The sequence below is a fragment of the Bombyx mandarina genome, chromosome 18 (genome assembly GCF_030267445.1).
Source record: "Bombyx mandarina strain Sakado chromosome 18, ASM3026744v2".
Taxonomy (NCBI): domain Eukaryota; kingdom Metazoa; phylum Arthropoda; class Insecta; order Lepidoptera; family Bombycidae; genus Bombyx; species Bombyx mandarina.
The window spans coordinates 13,354,076-13,375,883 of NC_143224.1; the positions used below are offsets into that span (position 1 = coordinate 13,354,076).

General features: G+C 38.2%; 1 protein-coding gene across 1 annotated transcript in view; it reads right to left on the reverse strand.

The window, feature by feature from the left end:
• Positions 1 to 10,351: 10,351 nt before the first annotated feature.
• LOC114242083 (fatty acid synthase) overlaps positions 10,352 to 21,808 on the reverse strand; it is a 40,946-nt gene continuing 29,489 nt past the window's right edge. Inside the window, exons 27-40 of the mRNA XM_028173091.2 lie at positions 21,252 to 21,402; positions 20,933 to 21,104; positions 20,602 to 20,714; positions 19,166 to 19,330; positions 15,759 to 15,943; positions 15,442 to 15,594; positions 15,072 to 15,287; positions 14,502 to 14,637; positions 12,203 to 12,359; positions 11,949 to 12,099; positions 11,663 to 11,816; positions 11,332 to 11,502; positions 11,030 to 11,132; positions 10,352 to 10,910 (exon numbers count right to left, since the gene is read on the reverse strand). Coding sequence (XP_028028892.2) covers positions 10,354 to 10,910; positions 11,030 to 11,132; positions 11,332 to 11,502; positions 11,663 to 11,816; positions 11,949 to 12,099; positions 12,203 to 12,359; positions 14,502 to 14,637; positions 15,072 to 15,287; positions 15,442 to 15,594; positions 15,759 to 15,943; positions 19,166 to 19,330; positions 20,602 to 20,714; positions 20,933 to 21,104; positions 21,252 to 21,402 — 2,584 coding nt within the window. The 3' untranslated portion in view covers positions 10,352 to 10,353. The remainder of the gene's footprint in view (positions 10,911 to 11,029; positions 11,133 to 11,331; positions 11,503 to 11,662; positions 11,817 to 11,948; positions 12,100 to 12,202; positions 12,360 to 14,501; positions 14,638 to 15,071; positions 15,288 to 15,441; positions 15,595 to 15,758; positions 15,944 to 19,165; positions 19,331 to 20,601; positions 20,715 to 20,932; positions 21,105 to 21,251; positions 21,403 to 21,808) is intronic.

The following is a 21,808-nucleotide window of genomic DNA, read 5'->3' on the forward strand; positions in this document are numbered from 1 at the left end:
CACACCTTTAATCTATATATATAAAAATGAATTGCTGTTCGTTAGTCTCGCTAAAACTCGAGAACGGCTCGACCGATTTGGCTAATTTGGGTCTTGAATTATTTGTGGAAGTCCAGAGAAGGTTTAAAAGGTAAATAAATATGAAAATACTCGGAATGAAATAAAAATAACAATTTTGTTTTTCCTTTGATGTGTCCCCCGTCGCACGGATTCCTTTTGTTTTTTTTAAGTGTATTACAAAAGTTTAGGTCTTTTATTTATCGATTGAGGCACTACGAAGTCTGTCGGGTCAGCTAGTTTCAAATATAATGTCGCGTTTTAAGTGAAATCTCGCTTAAACAAAATTCCCTCTCAACCCTCAACATAATAAAGATGAGCACTGACCATACATCCGCTAGTGATGCTACTATACGAAGCACAAGGTAAAACCCATGCGGTGTTATCGTTCACATATATATGGCGGATATTTCACGACACCGTAATGAAAAGCAAATACCAACCAAACTAATTACATTGCGTGCTAAAAAAAACAATCAGACTGTTTTAATAATATTAAATTATTTCTTATTACCCTTATAATTCTCATGACGGGTTCCAGGGATATTGTGAAAGGCAATATTAATTAATACAATAATAAAGTACTAGAATTCCATATGTTTGTACTTCGATGATAAATGGTATGGTGACAAATTGGAGACGTGAGTATCATCTCCATGAGTTTCCCAAAGCATTTTCCACCGAAAAACGACAAAAATGCAAAGTCCAATTAAATCCAATGAAGATTTTTTAATTCATTCTACAAAATAATTACGAGCTGTGCAGTTTAACGAACCGTTCCATATAAATCGATTGTTTTAATTAAAAGTGCTCCAATTATATTTCGAAATAAAACAGAATAGTAAAACTGTTTCAATTTTAACTAAGAGCTATAAAACAGTCGTTTAAAATAAATTATGATGATTGAGATACGAGCGTTTCATTAGCTCACAAACACTAAGAGGCTCATAGAATCTACAAGACCAGAGGAGGGATCCGTGGCTTGGGTAAGGCCACGGATGGTCTTCTCTAGTCATTCCGGTTAGAATGGTATGGTACGGTTTGAAGGGATTGAGTAGTCCTCGGTAAGTGGCTACATTTATGTTACGAAATACAAACAGATATTAAATAGCCGTACAAACAGTAGACGAACCTGCCCTAAGCACGTCATTACAGATCCTCCCGATCCATTAACGGTGCTTTTAGGTACCTCAAGCACCGGTCACCGTCCTCGCCGAACCCGTTGCTTGCAACGGAGGGCTCGACGAGTAAACTAACCCAGAGACACAGCCAACTGAGTTTCTCACCGGATCTTCTCAGTGGGTCGCGTTTCCGATCCGGTGGTAGATTCTGCGAAGCACTGTTCTTGCTAGGGCCAGTGTTAGCAACACTCTGGTTTGAGCCCCGTGAACTAACATACACGTCAAAGAGAAGCTGAAATAGGCTCTCAAGGATATCAGCATAGGTAGCAAAAGAAAAGACGAACCTTTGTATAACTCAACTATTGGCCCGATGTCAGAATCGAGGCCCAAGGGCAAGTGATACTAAGTTACTCAATGACAGAAATCAGAGAGAGAAAGTTCCAAATTTTAATATTATAAAATAAAAATAAATAAAACAAGTATTCCAAGCAATTCTAAATCTACCAGTCGTAAGGTGCTATGAAATATTGTTTTCATTGCAAAACATCCTATAAAAAACAAATAATAATGTGAATTTGAACACAAGTAAGTGAATACAAGTTCAAAACTAAAACAGTTGCATCATTCACTTTGAGAAGACAATGAACCGCGTAATTGGCTAGCTATCATTGCAAAAAAATTGTCATGCCTGCATATGCCGCAAAACATTATGATGGCAAAGGCATCAATCAACTCAAATACTCAGACGGATTTAATACAAATGTAGTTAAAATTATTGTACTCATAAAAAACTATTTTTAGAGTCAGTGTTACAGTTATTTTTATGTAGTAATGTACATTTCTTCACCAGTATCCCCGATTTATCTGGAGATCGATAGTCCTACGTGACCAGAGAGTGAATCTTTAGCCCCAGTGAATAAGCAATTTGAAATGGTTGAATTCGATTTCATATTCCGATGTGACAGAAATCTTTTTACTATTTTCGGGGCTATTTGCTATTCCTGAACTAGTTGTACGCACGAATTTAATTTTCCAGAAATTGATATTTCCTTAAAATTTATTAAGTTTTGCAAGATACTATTAAAATGCTCAGTTGATTATACTGGTACCACTGAATCTAACAAATCACATTTATATGATGCTCTTCAAATGCAAAAGACTGTTACGTCATATCAGTTTTACCAATTTTCACAGACATAAGCGATCTTAAACTAACATGCTCCACGCGTGAAATATAGGATTACCCATAACTGTTTCTAATTTATCTGAAATAATACCAGTAAAAGTATAATTTATGATGTACCAGTATGATGATCATTCTTAAGTGAATGAATCTGCCATCAGAGTCTCTCTTGGAGCGTGCTGTAAGACAAACGATCAAAACTTGCGTCTGAAGTGTAGAGCTCTCTGAGGCGAGTATCCGACTACTTTTGCGCTGGTGCTCCCAAATAACAGTGTAGCGGTAGCCATCATACAACACAAGATATTTGACAGATGCTTGAATCTCGCTTACGACATTTTCAAGATTAGTTTGGATATATATACTGATGGTAGGACCTCTTGTGAGTTCCGAAACTACCGCTACTATGCCTCCCCTCGTACGCCCTTCAGGCCAACCACCGGCATTCGATGATGATGACAAGGCTGAGCTGCTGGCCGATGCACTGTAAGAGCAGTGCACCACCAGCACTCAACACGCGGACCCCGAACACACCGAGTTAGTCGACAGGGAGGTCGAGCGCAGAGCTTCCCTGCCGCCCTCGGACGCGTTACCCTCCATTACCACTGACGAAGTTAGAGACGCGATCCACAACCTACAACCTAGGAAGGCACCCGGCTCCGATGGCATCCGCAACCGCGCGCTAAAACTTTTGCCAGTCCAACTGATAGCAATGTTGGCTACAATTTTAAATGCCGCTATGACGCACTGCATCTTTCCCGCGGTGTGGAAAGAAGCGGACGTTATCGGTATACATAAGCCGGGCAAACCGACAAACGAAACTTCTAGTTACCGTCCGATTAGTCTCCTCCCGACGATAGGAAAAATTTACGAACGTCTCCTTAGGAAACGCCTCTGGGATTTTGTTACCGCGAACAAAATTCTCATAGACGAACAGTTCGGATTCCGCTCAAAACACTCGTGCGTACAACAAGTGCACCGCCTCACGGAGCACATCCTGATAGGACTAAATAGGCGTAAACAAATCCCGACCGGCGCCCTCTTCTTCGACATCGCGAAGGCGTTCGACAAAGTCTGGCACAACGGTTTAATTTATAAACTGTACAACATGGGAGTGCCAGACAGATTCGTGCTCATCATACGAGACTTCTTGTCGAACCGTTCGTTTCGATATCGAGTAGAGGGAACTCGTTCTCGTCCCCGTCAACTGACTGCCGGAGTCCCGCAAGGCTCCGCGCTCTCCCCGTTATTATTTAGTTTGTATATCAATGATATACCCCGGTCTTCGGAGACCCATCTAGCGCTCTTCGCCGATGACACGGCTATCTACTACTCGTGTAGGAAGATGTCGCTGCTTCATCGGCGACTCCAGATCGCAGTAGCCACCATGGGACAGTGGTTCCGGAAGTGGCGAATTGACATCAACCCCACGAAAAGCGCACAAAAGGGGTCGCCCTCCGAACATCACTTCGAGCATCCCACTCCGTAGTAGGCGCGCAAACACCTCCGCCGTTAGTCCCATCACTCTCTTTGGCCAGCCCATACCGTGGGTCTCGAAGGTCAAATATCTAGGCGTCACCCTCGATAGAGGGATGACATTCCGTCCCCATATAAAAACGGTACGCGACCGCGCCGCGTTTATTCTAGGACGACTCTATCCAATGCTTTGTAGTCGAAGCAAACTGTCCCTCCGCAATAAGGTAACTCTCTACAAAACTTGTATACGCCCCGTCATGACGTATGCAAGCGTAGTGTTCGCTCACGCAGCCCGCACCCACTTGAAATCCCTTCAGGTTATTCAATCACGATTCTGCAGGATAGCCGTCGGAGCGCCATGGTTCCTTAGGAATGTGGATCTTCACGATGACCTGGAGCTCGACTCTTTTAGTAAGTATCTACAGTCGGCATCGCTGCGCCATTTTGAGAAGGCGGCACGACATGAGAACCCTCTCATCGTAGCCGCTGGAAACTACATACCCGACCCAGTAGACCGAATGGTAAACCGTCGACGTCGCCCAAAGCACGTCATTACGGATCCTCCTGATCCATTAACGGTGCTTTTAGGCACCACAAGCACCGGTCACCGTCCTCGTCGAACCCTCGACGAGCGAACTAACCCATAGACACAGCCCACTGAGTTTCTCGCCGGATCTTCTCAGTGGGTCGCGTTTCCGATCCGGTGGTAGATTCTGCGAAGCACTGCTCTTGCTAGGGTCAGTGTTAACAGCTCTCCGGTTGAGCCCCGCGAGCTCACCTACAAACGTTAGGGTGAAGCTGAAATAGCCTCTCAAGGCTATCAGCATAGGTAGGGGAAAAAAAAAAATATTGTGAGTCCACACGGGTAGGTACCAACACCTGGGCTGTTTCTGCCGTGAAGCAGTAATGCGTTTCGGTTTGAAGGGTGGAGCAGCCGTTGAAACTATCCTGAGACCGTAGAACTTATATCTCAAGGTGGGTGGCGCATTTACGTTGTAGATGTCTATGGGTTCCAGTAACCACTTAAAATCAGGTGGGCTGTGAGCTCGTCCACCCATCTATGCAATTAAAAAAAATACTCGTAGGAGTTCCGAAAAGCAACATAAGGACCGTCGGTCTGCTGAGTAATATCACCCGCTCGGTGAAAATCTTGCTTTTGTCGTAATTCCTGAAGCTGAAGTCCATGGGCAATGGTAGCCACTCACCGTCAGGTGTACCGTATGCTCATCTGCCTACAGGGGCAATAAAAAAATTACTAAATATATTACTTCGCACAGAACCACAAATACTCAACACACATTATACCAAATAAGTTGTAATTACAATTTTTTTTTTTACTCATACCTTAAATATTTTGTTTGAGTTTATGTGACACAAAATTATTAAAACGATTACAGTAATTTAGAATGTTCGCACGTGTAACTCTTAACCCGGTTTTGTTACTGTTTACAACGTACCTGCCTACCTTTATATTGATAAACAGAAAAAGAGTAAAATCAGGTTGAAAATAATTAAGTGACACAGATTAAATGAGAACCGTGTTTTTGGGTTATTTAACATTTGGTCTTTACCTACAAACGTGGCGTTTACAGAAAGCTAAAGCAATATGTATAGAAAAAAAAATGTATTTCTATCAATGACATCTTATCAATACGTGAACTCATATCAATGCTTATCTGCCAGCACAGTGAATGTTTTCAAGAAGTCATGTGGAAAAGTCTGGTGTAAAAAGGCAAAAAAATAAACTCCTCAAATGCATTTTGTAATGCGTCTTGGGTGTCGAATGTTCCCTGCCATTTGTCCAAACCTTGAAATAAATAATAGTTTAAAAAAACTAACAAAATATGATTTTATAGAAAATCTGACGCACTAGACGCTTTCCGCTCCCACACTAGGAGTAGAGACCCCGATAACCGTACTCATCGAACTTGGTCGATCGAAGAGTTCGACGTGTAACCTAACCTAAACATCAGCCCCTTGAGTTTCTCGCCTGATCTCTTGAGCTGTTAGGTCTCTCTTGGAGGCGCTTAGGTAGCTGTTCTGGCTGAGCCCTTGCTCGCCCACCTGTCGTTGTGAAACTGGAAAGGCCTCCGGGTAATCAGTAAACCCTCAATCATAAAAAAAAAATCAGTCATTCTTTAAAGTTGAATAATAAAAATAATATTGAACCCATTAATATCCATTGCGAATATTCTTTCAAAAGAATATAAAAGTGTAATGTCTTAGTAAATTGCAGCATGATTTAAGCGGCACTGAACGTATTCAAATGCGGAGTTATACGTGTTTTTTAGGGACACCGTTTATCAAATTATTTCGGGACATTTAAAAACAATTTCTATATCGAACGAATAAACAGTCGTTTTTTTTTTTTTTTATTGCTTTAATGGGTGGACGAGCTCACAGCCCACCTGGTATTAAGTGGTTATTGGAGCCCATAGACATCCACAGCGTAAATGCGCCACCCACTTTGAGATATAAGTTTTAAGGTCTCAAGTATAGTTACAACACATAGTTACATAGTTAACGTTTTGGATTTGATGAACAGCAATTGTGAAGTAGCATACCACTATTTAACCGCAATTTGCAGTTGGTTATTAATATTGACAATATTATAGACCAAAAAAGCCACTGTCCACTCATGAAGAATACTTTAAAATATTTGGTCATTGACATTGATAGGGTGTAAGTCAATTGTCGGCGTGCACTTTGCGGTACCGTAGGTTCCGTCTAAGCGGAGTGGTGGAGCTTGATGGGGTTTAATTGGAAGCCGGATCCGCGCCGTTCGCAAGGCGAAGTGTCCTAGGAGTAATTGGAAGAGGGAGAAGAAGAAGACCGAGGTCCTCCTCTTCTCCCTCTGCTTTTCAGGAGGCACTGGAACCTGATATAGACCGTTGTGTCTACTCGATCAGGAACCCCTAAATATATATTTTAATAGTTATCCTAAAGGATTTTCCTTATATTTTATAATAAATAATAGCTTTTTGAATGATTATATTTATTTTTAATTTTGATTTCTGAAGGGAATTTTGAAGGGGAGAATAAACACGTGTTTTTTGTTTATTAATTTTACTTTGTTTCGAAGTTTATTGTTGGCTTAAAAGTCAATAATAGTTTATTATAAAGGTCGTTCTCGACACCACCATATTGCATTGTGGGGATCGTTGGTAAGTTAATAATCATAGATTTAATTTAATTAAAATTTCAATATGCAATAGTTACTATGAAAATTTTTGCATACACACTTTTTAAAATGAGCACAAGTCTACTATACCCCACAAAGTGTGGCGACACAACAGTAATAGAGTCATAATTCAAAATACGCGCGTAACACGTGTGCCAGACATTATGCATATTGTCGGCGTATCTGATGTTGCCGCGGTGTTTTATTAAAGGCCCCGTGTCTTGCCCGTCGTGCGAAAATTCATAGGCTTTATGTAACATACAGTTTTTTAGGTTAATGCTTAACTGTTTACGTGTTTTTTTTTATTATATAGCTGATGAACGACTTAATGGCCCATCTAGAATTAAGTAATAGCCTGAGCTCAGAGACATCACACCATCAACGAGATCTGAGTCTCAATTGTATATTGTCTTGGCTTTGCTACTTTGATGACTCAGTTGAGTGCCTTGTGGAGCAGCGTATGATAGAGGGTACAAGACTGCGCGGCAGATCACCGTTATGATGGACCGACCAAATCAAGGCAGCTCTAAACGGTCCCGTCAACGAGTTTTTATTTTTATTTTTTATTGCCTAGACGCTCACAGTGCGATGTGCTCACAACCCACCTGGTGTTAAGTGGTTACTGGTGCCCATAGACATTTACAACGTAAATGCGCCACCCATCTTGAGATATAAGTTCTAACAGAGTGCACAAGAAGGGCCGCGGTACGCGAGGAATCTGGTTACGTCTGGTGAAGGACAGCGCCATTCAAAATGATGACCATAGCTTGTTTACCAAGAGTACATCCGACCGAGAACAATACTAATATTCGAAGCTGCAACGCATGACTACTTTGTAGCAGAAATAGGCTGTGTAATTTTACCTACCCATGCGGGCTCATAATATGCCTTACTACCAATAAAAAGAGCACGGTAACAAAGGTATAAATGATTTGTCTTTGGCGAATTCATTTAACACGAGAACATGTAGAGCATCTACTGATTTTATTGACTTATTTAAACCATAACGCTCACGCTAGAGAGTGGGTGGTTTTCCGTTTCCACATATTAACTGGTTGGCCAATGTTGGATAGATAGCCAATATAAACTGAGCTCCTAGTTCAAAAACATAGTTTTATCAATACACAACCTGTTGCAGGAGGACTCTACTACGAAAATGTTTGATTGCATGGGCGATTGTGATTACTGTCTATTAATATAATGCTTGTCTATATTCAAAGGCTAAAACAGAAGTTTTATTGGCAAATAAAGTAACAGAAAGGACAACTTGAATTGTTGCAACTTTTGATTTTAACGAATATCGATTTGATTGAACATCGCTTCATAAATATTCTATAAATAGATTATCGTTAATCAAAATCCATAATAACTAAAGAACAGGATATCCGGGGAACGTAATTCCAAGGGATTCAAGTAATCCTCAAGTTATACGAAAAGTACTTAGTTTTATGATGAAACTTCCCGATTCGTATTTTATTTACTTTTGAACTTGGTTCGATGGAAAATTTTCTTGATTGCGTATGAAATTGTGAGTGATTCGGGTGCTTGGGAGTATAGAGTTTTTTAATATTTATTTTGAAACCCGTTACGCTTTGCTTCGCTCAAAATACATGAATTTGATGCAGCCACTCTCACGCTATCCATTTATTTTTTAGTGGTAGTCTCACAAAACCTATCAAGCGTCTATGACAACTACATATGTGTCGTATATAGAAATGTATTTTTTTATTGTTTACATGGGTGTACGAGTTCACGGTTCACTTGGCGTTAAGTGGGTACCGGAGCTCATAGATATCCACAAACTAAATTCCGGCTACCTTAAAAATTGTGTATATTGGCCTAGTAATATAAATTTTCTGAGTAATCCATTTATTTTTTGCATAAACAGAGCGAGCAAAACCACTAATAATGCTGAATTCAGACTTCGACGAAAACTTATGCTACTTCTTATCATTTAACTTATCATTTATCTTAACATAAGTAGGAATATTATGTTATCCGTACAAATTATTCCAAATGCGATAGACCAAGGAACAGTAACAATAATTTTATTGCTTGTGATAAAATCTTGGTGCGTTTGTTTCTGTTCTACGCATTCGCGCGCAATTGCTGATTGGGTTGAAATTTTCTTTAGCTGATACTGGCACTCTGGAGGCGTTTAATTTTTCTATTCTCTTCTAGAGGGTTATTATTCTGTCAATCTCCGTAATTTCTGATCTCTAAGTTCCATATCCGCAATGCCGGTTGCATACCCGCAAACAACAAAGGTCATAACTATTTATAATGTGAAACAATCAAAGGTTGATATCAAAAGTATCGCATTCTCAGCAAAATCGGCATTTCAATCTCATATTCCAAGTTGGGAAGCCATATTTACGTTGTGGTTAAATAGGATACTAAACACTTAAGAGAACTATTGGAAGCAATTCACTCATTTACGATTATATACAAAAAAAACCTAAGTACGAAATAGCTTAAAATATGCACAGATTTTAATATGAGTCTGTAAAGTCCTATACCACAGCTTCGTAATCTGCAACATTTTTAAATAAATACAAAAGAACAGTTCGCAAATCTAATTTCAATGAATCATTATACATATCAACATAAACACGACGCTTTTGATTAAAATACATTAACATGCGTTTCGAGACACAATCCATTTGGCTAATCCACATACAGAATAATTGATAAGGGCATCAATACACTCTGTATTGAGAGGGATTAGCGGAAACCAATCTTGTTCACGTTAGCAAAAACTGATGTATCACTGATAGAAATTTTGTATGTCAGCTTTGTTTTTAGCAACTCAGCCACTGGTATCTATTACTCTGTTGCGAGTATTTTCAAGTAACAATAAACCATTGCCTACTGACAATGACTTTCTTGACGGACATGTTATAGTGATCGCCATAGATAGCAAATTGGAGTTCATTCCACAGTTGGATGGTATGTGACAATAATGCAGTCCTTATTGAAAATTTATTCGTTCAACCCAATAAAACCAACCAAAGCCAATCGAACCAAACCATAGATTATCTTGTTGGTCTAAGATTGATGAATTAGTGACCCCAACCGTCGGTACTCCGTACTGCCCCATCGGTACTAAATGGTGGTTGGAGACAATATCTTGATCCTATGTATCAATCCATATTAAATATTTGTGCTCTGGGTGTACCAATAACACAGAAGATAATCATAGCTTTAAGCCATATTATTTAAAACGTTGAATACGGGAATTTAATTAAAATAACATTCATAAAAATTATTTGTAATAGATATTTTTTTATTTTATAAAAGTGGCCATATCTTAATTCCTAAATCCTCCTGGCTAGAGTTTAGATTCCAGTCATGTATACATCGCAAAGATCATTTTTCTTGTAATCTTCTAGTAGAGTATTTTCAAGAAGAGAATTGATAATATTAGAAACTCTACAATCATAAGTGGCCAGCGAATGGTCAGTATCGATTTGGTATACTTTCACAGGCTTACTGCTGTACTTCGACAAATAGTAATCATCAGATAGTAATCTTGAAGATGGATGAGGTACTCCTTTAATGAGAACCAATTCGGATTCCAAAATTATATCAGGTTTGTAATTTTTAGCAAGTTCAATTCTTTTGTACGCACCATCAACAATAGCCCTTATGTATTCGTAAGAAAAGCTCGAATATTTTTTGATTTCTTTTGTGCTGATATGGAGTTTTTCTTCCCAAGTATCTACTGTTGATAGGGTATTTTCTAATTGGCTGTTCTGGTTAGTAAGTAGTTGGTTTATGTAGTTTATTATGTTGTTTTGGAATTCCTTTTCGTCTGGATTGCCCAGGTAGGCTTCTAATTGATCTCGTAATGCATCCGGGCTGCTATCTAAACAGTAAACAGTTCCGATGTGACCTGGAAAAATATATATTACAAATATATTATTTCGTATAGTACAATTATATTATTAAAAAATATAGTTTATATTTTTCTATACTCATGGTTTTATATGGTTTTAATATGTTAATACCTACCTTCTTTTTCCAAAATTGCAGCTAATTCCAAAGCAATATTAACTCCAAACGAATACCCAAGTAGGTGGAACTTTGGCTTCACTTTGAATTTCATTTTCATCAGCTATAAGAAAACAGAACTATTTTGAACGTGGAAGTTATCATAAATGAGAGATAACAATCTTTATCGTGTTTGTCATAATTTATTTTATTTCATACTTTTAATTAACGGTTATCTTGTTGACCATAAAATTGACAATCGTATCCTACTTTTCCAAGAGCCTTTTCTGAAGAAGTATGATTACGAATATACTATACCATACCTTACGAATTTCTGCAGCCATTTGTGGTATACTATCCATAGTTATGACTGAACTCAAATGCACGGCAACTGCTTTAACTTTTAATGTTTCGGCTAGAGTTTCGAATATTTGGTGACGACCTTCGAACCCTGGGATCAAGGTTATAAAGGTATTTTCGGGGTCGATATCACTCTGAAATGTACGAGGAAAAGCCGTTTTCAAGTGTAAATCGATATAACTTGGGATGATGATGTCAGTATCTTTTATTTAACAATTACTTATTATATAATTGAAATACAACCATAGGATGCTGTACGCTGAAATGAACTGATTAGGCCATCTGAAAACCCACCTCAATACTCTTATTAAGCAATGTCTTCATAGAAACAATATTATGTGGCATAGTAACATGTGTCTCTTCATCGTCGACACATGCAATGAAAGCTCCTAATCCACTACTGAAATTGATATCCGGTTTTTTCTTGTTTTTACCAAGATCTTTTAAACTGAAAACAAATGGTATTAAACTATAGTTTTGGTAGTTTTGTAAAGTAGACATCTGGTATTCAATATTTCTTGTGTCATGCCGTAAAGTATGTTGTAAGATAAAGCATATTGAGTAGTATCGGAGATGTTACCTTTCAAGATTCATTGACTGTATTTGTTCAACAGGGAAGTCAACTTTAAAATAATTCATTATTAAATTTTTCATCTCCGCCAGACTGATTTCATTCAATTTGAAGTCACTTATCAAGTGTGTATCATCAGCACCATCCAAAGTTTTTATGCCTGAAATGTGACGTAGTTTTTCAACCTCTTTGATAGTAATGTTTCATTCTAAGTAGCGCGATATATATTATATAAAAAAAATAAGTTTTATGAAAAGCAATACCGAGTATTTTAGTAATCATTTGATGGTAGTCCGAAGGTTTTTTGTTTCTCAATTTGTAGACGTATACGTTTTGATGGTTTAATCTGATGCTCTTTTCCACTGCATCAAATAACGTCGACCTGTGTATCTCAGTCGTGTTTTCGGAAACATCTGTGAACTATAAAAATCACTGTAGTTACTAGAGGTACTATTAGTTGTTGTTGTGTTTTTATTTTTTTCTAGTAATTTCTGACTGTAGGCGGTTAAATGGCCATGATGTTATCAGCACTGCTAAATATATGTAAATTGCACTATGAAAACTTATAGTTTTTTAATCAATCATATAATAGGTACGACTAAAATTATAAGAAACAGGTTCAGATGTGCATTATTGAGCACTAAGCAAAGATTGCTCGGCGCCGTTACAGTATGAAGCACAACCCTAATCCAAGCGGTGCCAACTGCATATCAAACCTTTAATTTTAAAATTCATTAAAGTTTAATTCCAAACTAGCTTTATAGGGGATTTTTTGTAATTTATGTCCTACTCAAGGAACGAGCTATTAATTTTCTGTCAGCAAATTAATTGAATCTGCATAAAATGTGTTGCTCCGATAGGTAGCACAATCCTTAACATTTTTATCGAGAAGTATTCCTACTTTCCCGTTTGAAGAAAATTTTAATCTTAAGCTCAGCTCTTTTCTACTGGGTAGCTTCATTTTGTATGATTTATGGGTTGTGGTAAGTCAGATAGACCATGGTTTGGTTTGCATAACATCAGTGATAGATACGCCCACCAACGCTTTTCTCTGTCAACTTTAAGTTTGTATTATGATTGTTCGCGTTTTTCAAGTTCCATTTTGAGAAGAGGATTTCCTCTCTAGTACTTTTTGACGTACATGGATATTTTACTGTGTTCTCTCACTGGCAAAGTTAAGTCGCGGTCAGTTTGAGGAGAAGTTGGCGGCAGTATTTAGCTCATCCATGATTCTTAGCTTAATCGGTCTTCCAATGCCTAAAATTCAGTACTTAAGTGATAGCCAAAGTGGAACACATCTTGGTTTCTTTATTACGTAAGTACTTAATGTAGTTACAGTTTTAATCCACACAAAGTTGCTTAGGACAGATCGCTTTACGCGATAAGCCTGGCTATAACACAACACTTCTTCATATTCACTATAACGTTGTTATGTATTTACTAGTTGAATATTTATATAGGCGAAGTTGTCAAATCTTTATGAGCATTTGTATCTCACTCGTTGATAACCTGTCGAAACTGTGACGTTAAGCTATTCCCAAAATACAGGAAAACAGTTAATGGAAGATGTATTAACAAGTCGTGTCTCGGGAAGATAGGGGTTTAGATCAGTGACATGCTTCATTTCATGTGACCCAGTTGCGTATGTGTTTTTGTGGCAAATCATTTCCATTTTTTTATCGGATTTTTCGCCTTTTACAATATAAGGTCATTTTCGAAGAAATGGAAAAGATTGTCTCTATCATAATGTGTGAGCCTTTGGGTGTGGTCTGTCGCAATTAGTGCTTAAAAATCTTAGAAGAAGATTTATTTCGATTATTATCACCATATGGACGGTAATTAAAAAGTTAACTGAGAGATATTTAGAACCAGCGAAACGATTAAGTATCATCTTGAACATCCCAGACTCGACCATCTGTACAATGATTGCAGTTTCAAGCCAATTAAGATGGATGCAGATTCACTTTTCGTTTTCTAGTTAGCTATAAAAGACCGCGGTATCTTTTGTGCCAGTACGGAAGGGCTATAACATTGCAGTTTATTCAAGTATTTAATTCGGAAGATATTACAAAAACATTGATTAGTCTGTTGAAGAAGAAAAAAACATTTTTCATCGCAAGTGACAATGCGGTTCAAAATCCTTTAGTTTCTGTGTCTGTTAAGCAGCGCAAGGCATACCTTAATGCGTGCGTCACGCTGGCAATGAACCATTTCGTGCCGACCCACATAATAATATCATATTTTTTACCTTCTCAATTTGACACGAATGTTGTTAAACAAATTACTGAATTATTCAAATTTTTATTATTTATTTTAATTTATTATTATTCAAAACATATTTCCATATTTTCAAAATGAAATTAGAAATTAAAATTTATTACCAATTATTTATTCATCGTTAAAGGTGTTTGCATTGACGATCGCAAACAAAACCTCAAGTATTATTTTTTCTTCAAAATAGAGTACATTAAGCAAGTTCTCAGAAGTCTGTGATCGCAGTTTAAAAATAAAACAGCTACTTAAGAATCTCATAAAATCTCATAAAATTGGACGAGTACTCACTGTGTCCAGTCCGTCGTAGCGTACAACTAGACTTGTTAGGGCCATTTCATTTCGCGCTTCAAATATTTTCTCAACGGTTCCCATTTGATATTCGTAAGTGTCACTTTGGGAATACTTCGAGATCAACACGAAATTACTAAAATTTAAACAAAGATTACATCATGCGCTTACTCTTAGATTTTAATTTTATATATACATATAATATATTGCTTTAAAGCTATTATGCATTACAATTTTAATTATATAAAATAATTGTGTATTAAATACAATAAATTATATATATGGCCAAGCCTTAATCTAGTGCTATGAGTAGAATAATCATAGACATTAATACCGGATATGAAGAAGTATATACCTCGAGTTTCAAATATTTTTAACAACGACAGTGACTTCTACTGGAAACTAAAGCTAAGGTATCTGTAATTAAGGTCACTAGCCAATGGATTTGATCTATAATATTTTTCAAATTAACAGATTGGCGCACTCAGTATGATTGTGTGTTTAGATAATCGCGATGCATGAATTAAAAAAGCTTCAAAATAAATCTGTCTTCAAGGGCACTGAAACTACCTTAGTCCATTACAAATACTTCTGGAAACAACGTCCATATTAGACACGAGTGATTCGATATTGTTTTCCTTTTCCCTTCTTTCTGAATCACTAACTATGTATACTCCTTTTACTTGTCCGATTTTGGCACTATCCTTAAGCAGTTGAATACATCCTTCTTTGGTATTTAAGCAGTATGAAGTAATGTTGACTGCTGCAGCATGCTTCTTCCAAGACCTGTATAATAATTTAATTTATCAATCTTTGTAAGTTTGGGAGTGGTTTTGTTGCAGTTGGAAGATCAGCTCAGCCTTATGGTAAATAGTTATCGGCATTTAGACATCCGTGTTAAGCGTAATAAACCGAAATTCTTATCCAAATGGCAACTTACATTAATTTTGAATAAGCATATCCAGATATTTCATTGTTCGTATTGATCATGACTTTTCTGGCTCCTTTCTTGATAATATTATCAGTAAATTCAATACCCAAATAGCTATCATTACAGACGACTATATAAACTGCATTTGGTAAATATTTCATTCTGAAAAAATGGTTGTATGCAAGATTTATGAAACAATTGGAATGCCACAGATTGTTATAATGCTAAGAAAATGGAACAATCTTTGAAGTTTTAGGTTTTTTTTTGTTACTCTTATCCATATTATTATCATTTTAGGATATTTACTAATCTTTAGGGAAACTTACCTTGGAGGGATGTTGTGTTCAATTTTGAAACTGGGGTCCTTCATTTGAACTAAAACCTTTCCTTTGTGTTTACTCGATGACAGAAGTTTAAAGGCTTTCGTAATTGCTATAGTTGGATAAACAACTCTAGTTAAGGGCTTAACAATACCTTTTGCAATACCTTGAGTTATCATGTTTCGTAAAATCTGAAAATTGAATTTTATAAAATACTAGTAGTACATACTCGCCCGCTTCGCTGGGCATTTAAAATTAATATTATTATTTATTGTATTAGTATTAGAGAGTCCAACACTCGTATTAATATTAGCCTATCCATTAAATACAAGTAGTTTCTACATGAATACCAAGTTTCAAGTCAATCGGATGCACGGTTCAGTAGTTATAACGGATCATCCGTAAAAACCACTGTGGATCTATATAACTAGTCAGGTCATAACTATTGTCACACAGTAAAAACTTTTCTTTTAGAATGCTGGCCGCAAAAAAGTTTATTGTATTCGAATTTCGAATTGTTCATGAAAATAAAAATGTATACTTTTAGAATTTTACTCATTTTTAAATATGGAGTGGACGCTTAAAGAAGACCGTGTTGCAGTTATTGCGTTGCATCGTTGCGGTTACGCGCCAATTCAAATTTTTAACATACTGAAAAATTTGAATATAACCAAAAGATTCGTTTACCGTACCATAAAACGATACAATGAAGACTCTAGTGTAGATGACAGGTCAAGAAGTGGTCGCCCTCGGTCTGTTAGGACTCCAGCAGTGATAAAAGCTGTGAAAGCGCGAATTCAAAGAAATCCCAAACGTAAGCAGAAACTGTTGGCCCTTCAGATGGCGTTAAGCAGAACCACGGTGAAAAGGGTGTTAAATGAAGACTTAGGGCTTCGGGCATATCGAAGAAAAACAGGACATCGTTTGAATGCTCGTCTAATGGACCTGAGACTAATGAGATGCCGCGCTTTGTTGAAGCGGTACGCGGAAAAAAATATCGGGATCTTCTTTTTTCGGATGAAAAAATTTTTACCGTTGAAGAGAGCTACAACAAACAAAATGATAAGGTGTATGCACACAGTAGTGAAGAAGCGAGCAACCGTATTCCGCGTGTCCATCGAGGTCATTTTCCATCCTCGCTCATGGTATGGTTGGTAGTTTCTTATTGGGGCTTAACAGAGGTACATTTTTGTGAGAAAGGTGTAAAAACGAATGCAATTGTGTATCAAAATACAGTCCTGACGAACCTTGTGGAACCTGTTTCTCATACCATGTTCAATAACAGGCACTGGGTATTCCAACAAGATTCGGCGCCAGCTCATAGAGCGAAGAGCACACAAGACTGGCTGGCAGCGCGTGAAATCGACTTCATCCGGCACGAAGACTGGCCCTCCTCCAGTCCAGATTTGAATCCGTTAGATTACAAGATGCAATTTGTATGCAGCGTCTCCTCAAGTACTTCGGACACGTGGCCCGACAAAATCCTGAGAACTTGGAAAAATTAATAGTTGTAGGTCACGTGGAAGGAAAGAGAAGTCGAGGAAGATTGCCAACCAGGTGGACGGACATTATCAGGGAGGCCACAAACACCAGCGTCCCGGGCGCCATTAAGCAGGCCGAATGCAGGCAGCATTGGAGGAAGCTGGTGCAAAAACTGGACCAAGGTGGTCACGACCCTCAGTAATGAGGAAACGACAGAGAAGAAGAAGATTACAAGATATGGCAACACTTGGAGGAAAAGGCGTGCTCAAAGCCTCATCCCAATTTGGAGTCAATCAAGACATCCTTGATTAAGGCAGCCGCCGATATTGACATGGACCTCGTTCGTGCTGCGATAGACGACTGGCCGCGCAGATTGAAGGCCTGTATTCAAAATCACGGAGGTCACTTTGAATAAACTTTAGTGTCATAAGAATTTATGTTTTGTTAAGTTCATTTTGGTATATGAATGGTTACATAATGAATAAACTTGTTTCAATTATTTTACATTAAACATGTGACAGAATTTATGACCTGACTAGGTATTAGTATAGATTAAAATTTAAATGCACAGGTATATAGAAGTTTTGACATCTTAGATATTTAGAATATTTTCTAAACAGTTGGAAAAATCAAATCACAAAAGGGATGTTATTCAATATTTTGTGCTGAGTAAATTATGTAGCGATGGAAAATAAAGAACACAATTAATTGCAATTTTTTTTTTTTTTTTTATTGCTTAGATGAGTGGACGAGCTCACAGCCCACCTGGTGTTAAGTGGTTACTGGAGCCCATAGACATCTACAACGTAAATGCGCCACCCACCTTGAGATATAACTTCTAAAGTCTCAGTTATAGTTACTACGGCTGCCCCACCCTTCAAACCAAAACGCATTACTGCTTCACGGCAGAAATAGGCAGGGTGGTGGTACCTACCCGTGCGGACTCACAAGAGGTCCTACCACCAGTAATTACGCAAATTATAATTTTGCGGGTTTCATTTTTATTACACGATGTTATTCCTTCACCGTGGAAATCAATCGTGAACATTTGTTGAGTACGTATTTCATTAGAAAAATTGGTACTTGCCAGCGGGATTCGAACACCGGCGCCGCGGCGCATCGCTCAACACGAATGCACCGGACGTCTTATCCGTTAGGCCACGACGACTTCTAATATATATTAAAAAAAAAATATCTATTAACGCGTCATTGCTGTTGTTTTACGCCCTTTGTTATTTACGTGAAAGTTTCGCAGATCAAAGCTCAATCTTATATTTATCAGTATTTTATAATTAGAACATAATGAGTTTTGGAGTGAATCAATTTTGGAGTAGCCATTAATTGCTCACATTTTCTTAGTAAGTTTAAGCCTCGATTTATATAAGACAAAGACATTATTAAATATAGTGTTTTTAAATTATTCCCAAATATCGGTATTATTACGAGTACTTGATATCTAAATAATTGTTAGATTTATCCGTTTTTACAAATACCAGTTTTCACATATTGGCGCTAGGTCATAAAGGATTCATTTTCCAAATAAATGAACTGGATGTAAAGCTACTGTGTTCAATAGTTCCCACTCTGTCTCGTTTATGATTTTCTTATCTGCCCACAGACGTCCACTGCTGGACATAGGCCTCCCCTAAGCCTCGCCACAAAGACCGGTCCTGCGCTGCCCGCATCCAATGGATCCCCGCGGACCTCAATTGGTCGTCGTTTCGTCTTGTGGGAGGCCTATCCACACGTCTTCCGGTACGCGGTCGCCACTCAAGAACTTTATGGCCCCAACGGCCATCCGTTCTACAAGCAATGTGCCCTGTCCACTGCCACTTCAACGTCGCAATTCTTGGCTATTTGATTTTCAATGAACACTAAATGTGAACACATCATGTGAACCGTTGATTTAACACCTAGTATCATAAAAATACCTTTTTGTCTTCAGTGAATTCGGGCTTAAAAATGTTTGATAAATCAGCAGCCTTATACGATCTGTTGCCTCGAATAAACCCCATGCAGAAATCTTTGTTTTCGTTCATGTCTGATTTGCTTATGTCCAAAAATGTGCCACTCGCCTTGACACATTTCAACAAGCACTGAAAAATACAGTTAAAGTAGTTGTAGATTCGTCTGAGTAATATCTTCGAGATAAAAGAGCAACCGGTCGGCGGTGTATCGCGTCGCGACCTGGCAGGCTGGTTCGGTCCAGCGGGATATTCCGGGATACCAGTGGCACCGTTTGGGCGGCCTGATGGGCTGCCGTACCGAGACGGCCAACGTTTCAGAACCTTCGATTTGCCTCGAAGGCTCCGTCGGCCGGGCGTTCTTGGTGAGCTGCGCTGTCTGGTTGTTGTAGGGTAGTGTTGACTGCGGTAATCCCCTTAACTCATCCGGGTTCTGACCTCGGAGGGGATCGGGCGCTTGGGTGAAGAGTGCATGGGAGACGTTTAGTGGGTAGGGTCCTTAAAAACTCCTTGGGCCCGCGGTTTCGCAGTCGCGAACCGGCCCCAGATACCCTGCGTGCCTCTTAGGCGCGGACCTCGTAGGAGGATAGACCACTGGCCCGAAAAAAAAATTGTAGATTCGTTCCTCGCGCGTCCCCCTACGCCCGTGGACCTCGAAAGAGCTAGGGCCCGCAGCCAGAAAAATAGTTGTAGATTCGTTAAGAATGAGGTCTCTCAGTTGCGGTCTCAAAATATTTAAGTAACTAATTCCTTAAAGTATGATACATACAATACCCAAAAATAGGTATAAGTGTAAATTCTTTTCTAAAAAGAGTACGATAGGTATTTATTTTTATTTTACTTGTATTCAAGCAGTCTCAGAACAACTCATGTGTTCCTAGAAGAAGAAAGATTTGTTTGTTTGTTTTGAATAGGCTCCGAAACTACTAAACCGATTTAAAAAATTATTTCACTGTTGGAAAGTTACGCTATCACCGGGTGACATAGGCTATATTTATTATATTTTCAAAAAAATTAGGGTCCTTTTTTTTATTGCTTAGTTGGGTGGACGAGCTCACAGCCCACCTGGTGTTAAGTGGTTACTGGAGCCCATAGACATCTACAACGTAAATGCGCCACCCACCTTGAGATATAAGTTCTAAGGTCTCAAGTATAGTTACATCCTTACTGAAACTCCAATAATGTAACCCAATGTGTAAAAAAATTACCTAAAATTCTTTACATCGCGTACGCTATTTCCCAAGTGAAGCCGGGGTGGGCCACTAGTTCTCTAATAAATTCAGAAAAGTATTTGGCTACGTTAAAATTAGAATATAAACGTCCATAAAATCTCTGTATCTCTTCATTATATAAAGAATCAATGGCGTAAACGACTTTAGATTAGAAAAGTAAAGTGAGCTCACCTCTCGTAGATGACCACTGTCTGAATTTATAATTATATCGCAAAGTTTATTCTCCGAATTAAATATGGGCATGCTATATAAAGCTTCAAGGTGGGAAATTCCAATGTGACTTTCTGAAATAAAGTACATACTTAGGTATAATATTCGGATACTTATAAAGTGAAGCTACGACATCACTCAGCATGTCGTACTCTTTCATTCCATATGTAGATGATCAGATGTAGTAATAGTAGTTAGTGGTAGTAGTAGCAGTAGTAGTAGTACTCAAAATGTAGTAGTAGTAGCATTTAACCTCTTATCAGAATAGAGAGGCTAATGACCAAATAGTTACCTGGAAGTTCAGGGAACAGCTTTAATAAAAAGTTTTTCTTATGAATATCTCTCACGGTTGTATAAATAGGACAGTTCATAGCCAGGCATATGGAGATGACTGCTTGTCCTAGAGCCCCAGCCCCTCCTGTGATGAATACTGTTTTTCCAGTAGAAATATCGCACCTTAGTTCCTGTGGAATATTCACTATAAAGTCTTTTTAGGTACAAAAAAAAAGTGTGGACTCTGATTGTTTACTTAATCAGGAATAATGGAATAAGGGAACGTATCTAATCTAAAAAATTAGAACAGTTATTATAATAAATCTCATCCATCTTACCAAGCAATAGAAGGCATGAAGATACGCTAGGGGAACGGTGGCTGCGTCTTCAAGCGTCCAGTGTTCAGGAACTGACCACGTTAGATCTGGATCAGCTTCCACTGAACTAGACAACGACCCTTCGCGTACCAAACCCATTATTTTCTCCCCTCTGTTAATGGAAAGTTTCTTAGTTATAATTATTGTCTTCTTTCCTCATTTCACTTAGATTTGCTGAGACGGACGCCATAATAGCCGAAACAAATGCACCTGGTACGACGACTTCATTATTTTTATAAAGACCATACCCAATTTTTAAAAATATCTTTAATTTATGAAGTTTTTTTTATTGCTTAGATGGGTGCACGAGCTCACAGCCCACCTGGTGTTAAGTGGTTAGTGGAGCCCACAGAAGTCTACGACGTAAATGCGTCACCCACCTTGAGATATAAGTTCTAAGGTCTTAAGTATAGTTACAACGGCTGCCCCACCCTTCAAACCGAAACGCATTACTGCTTCACGGCAGAAATAGGCGGGGTGGTGGTACTTACCCACGCGGACTCACAAGAGATCCTACC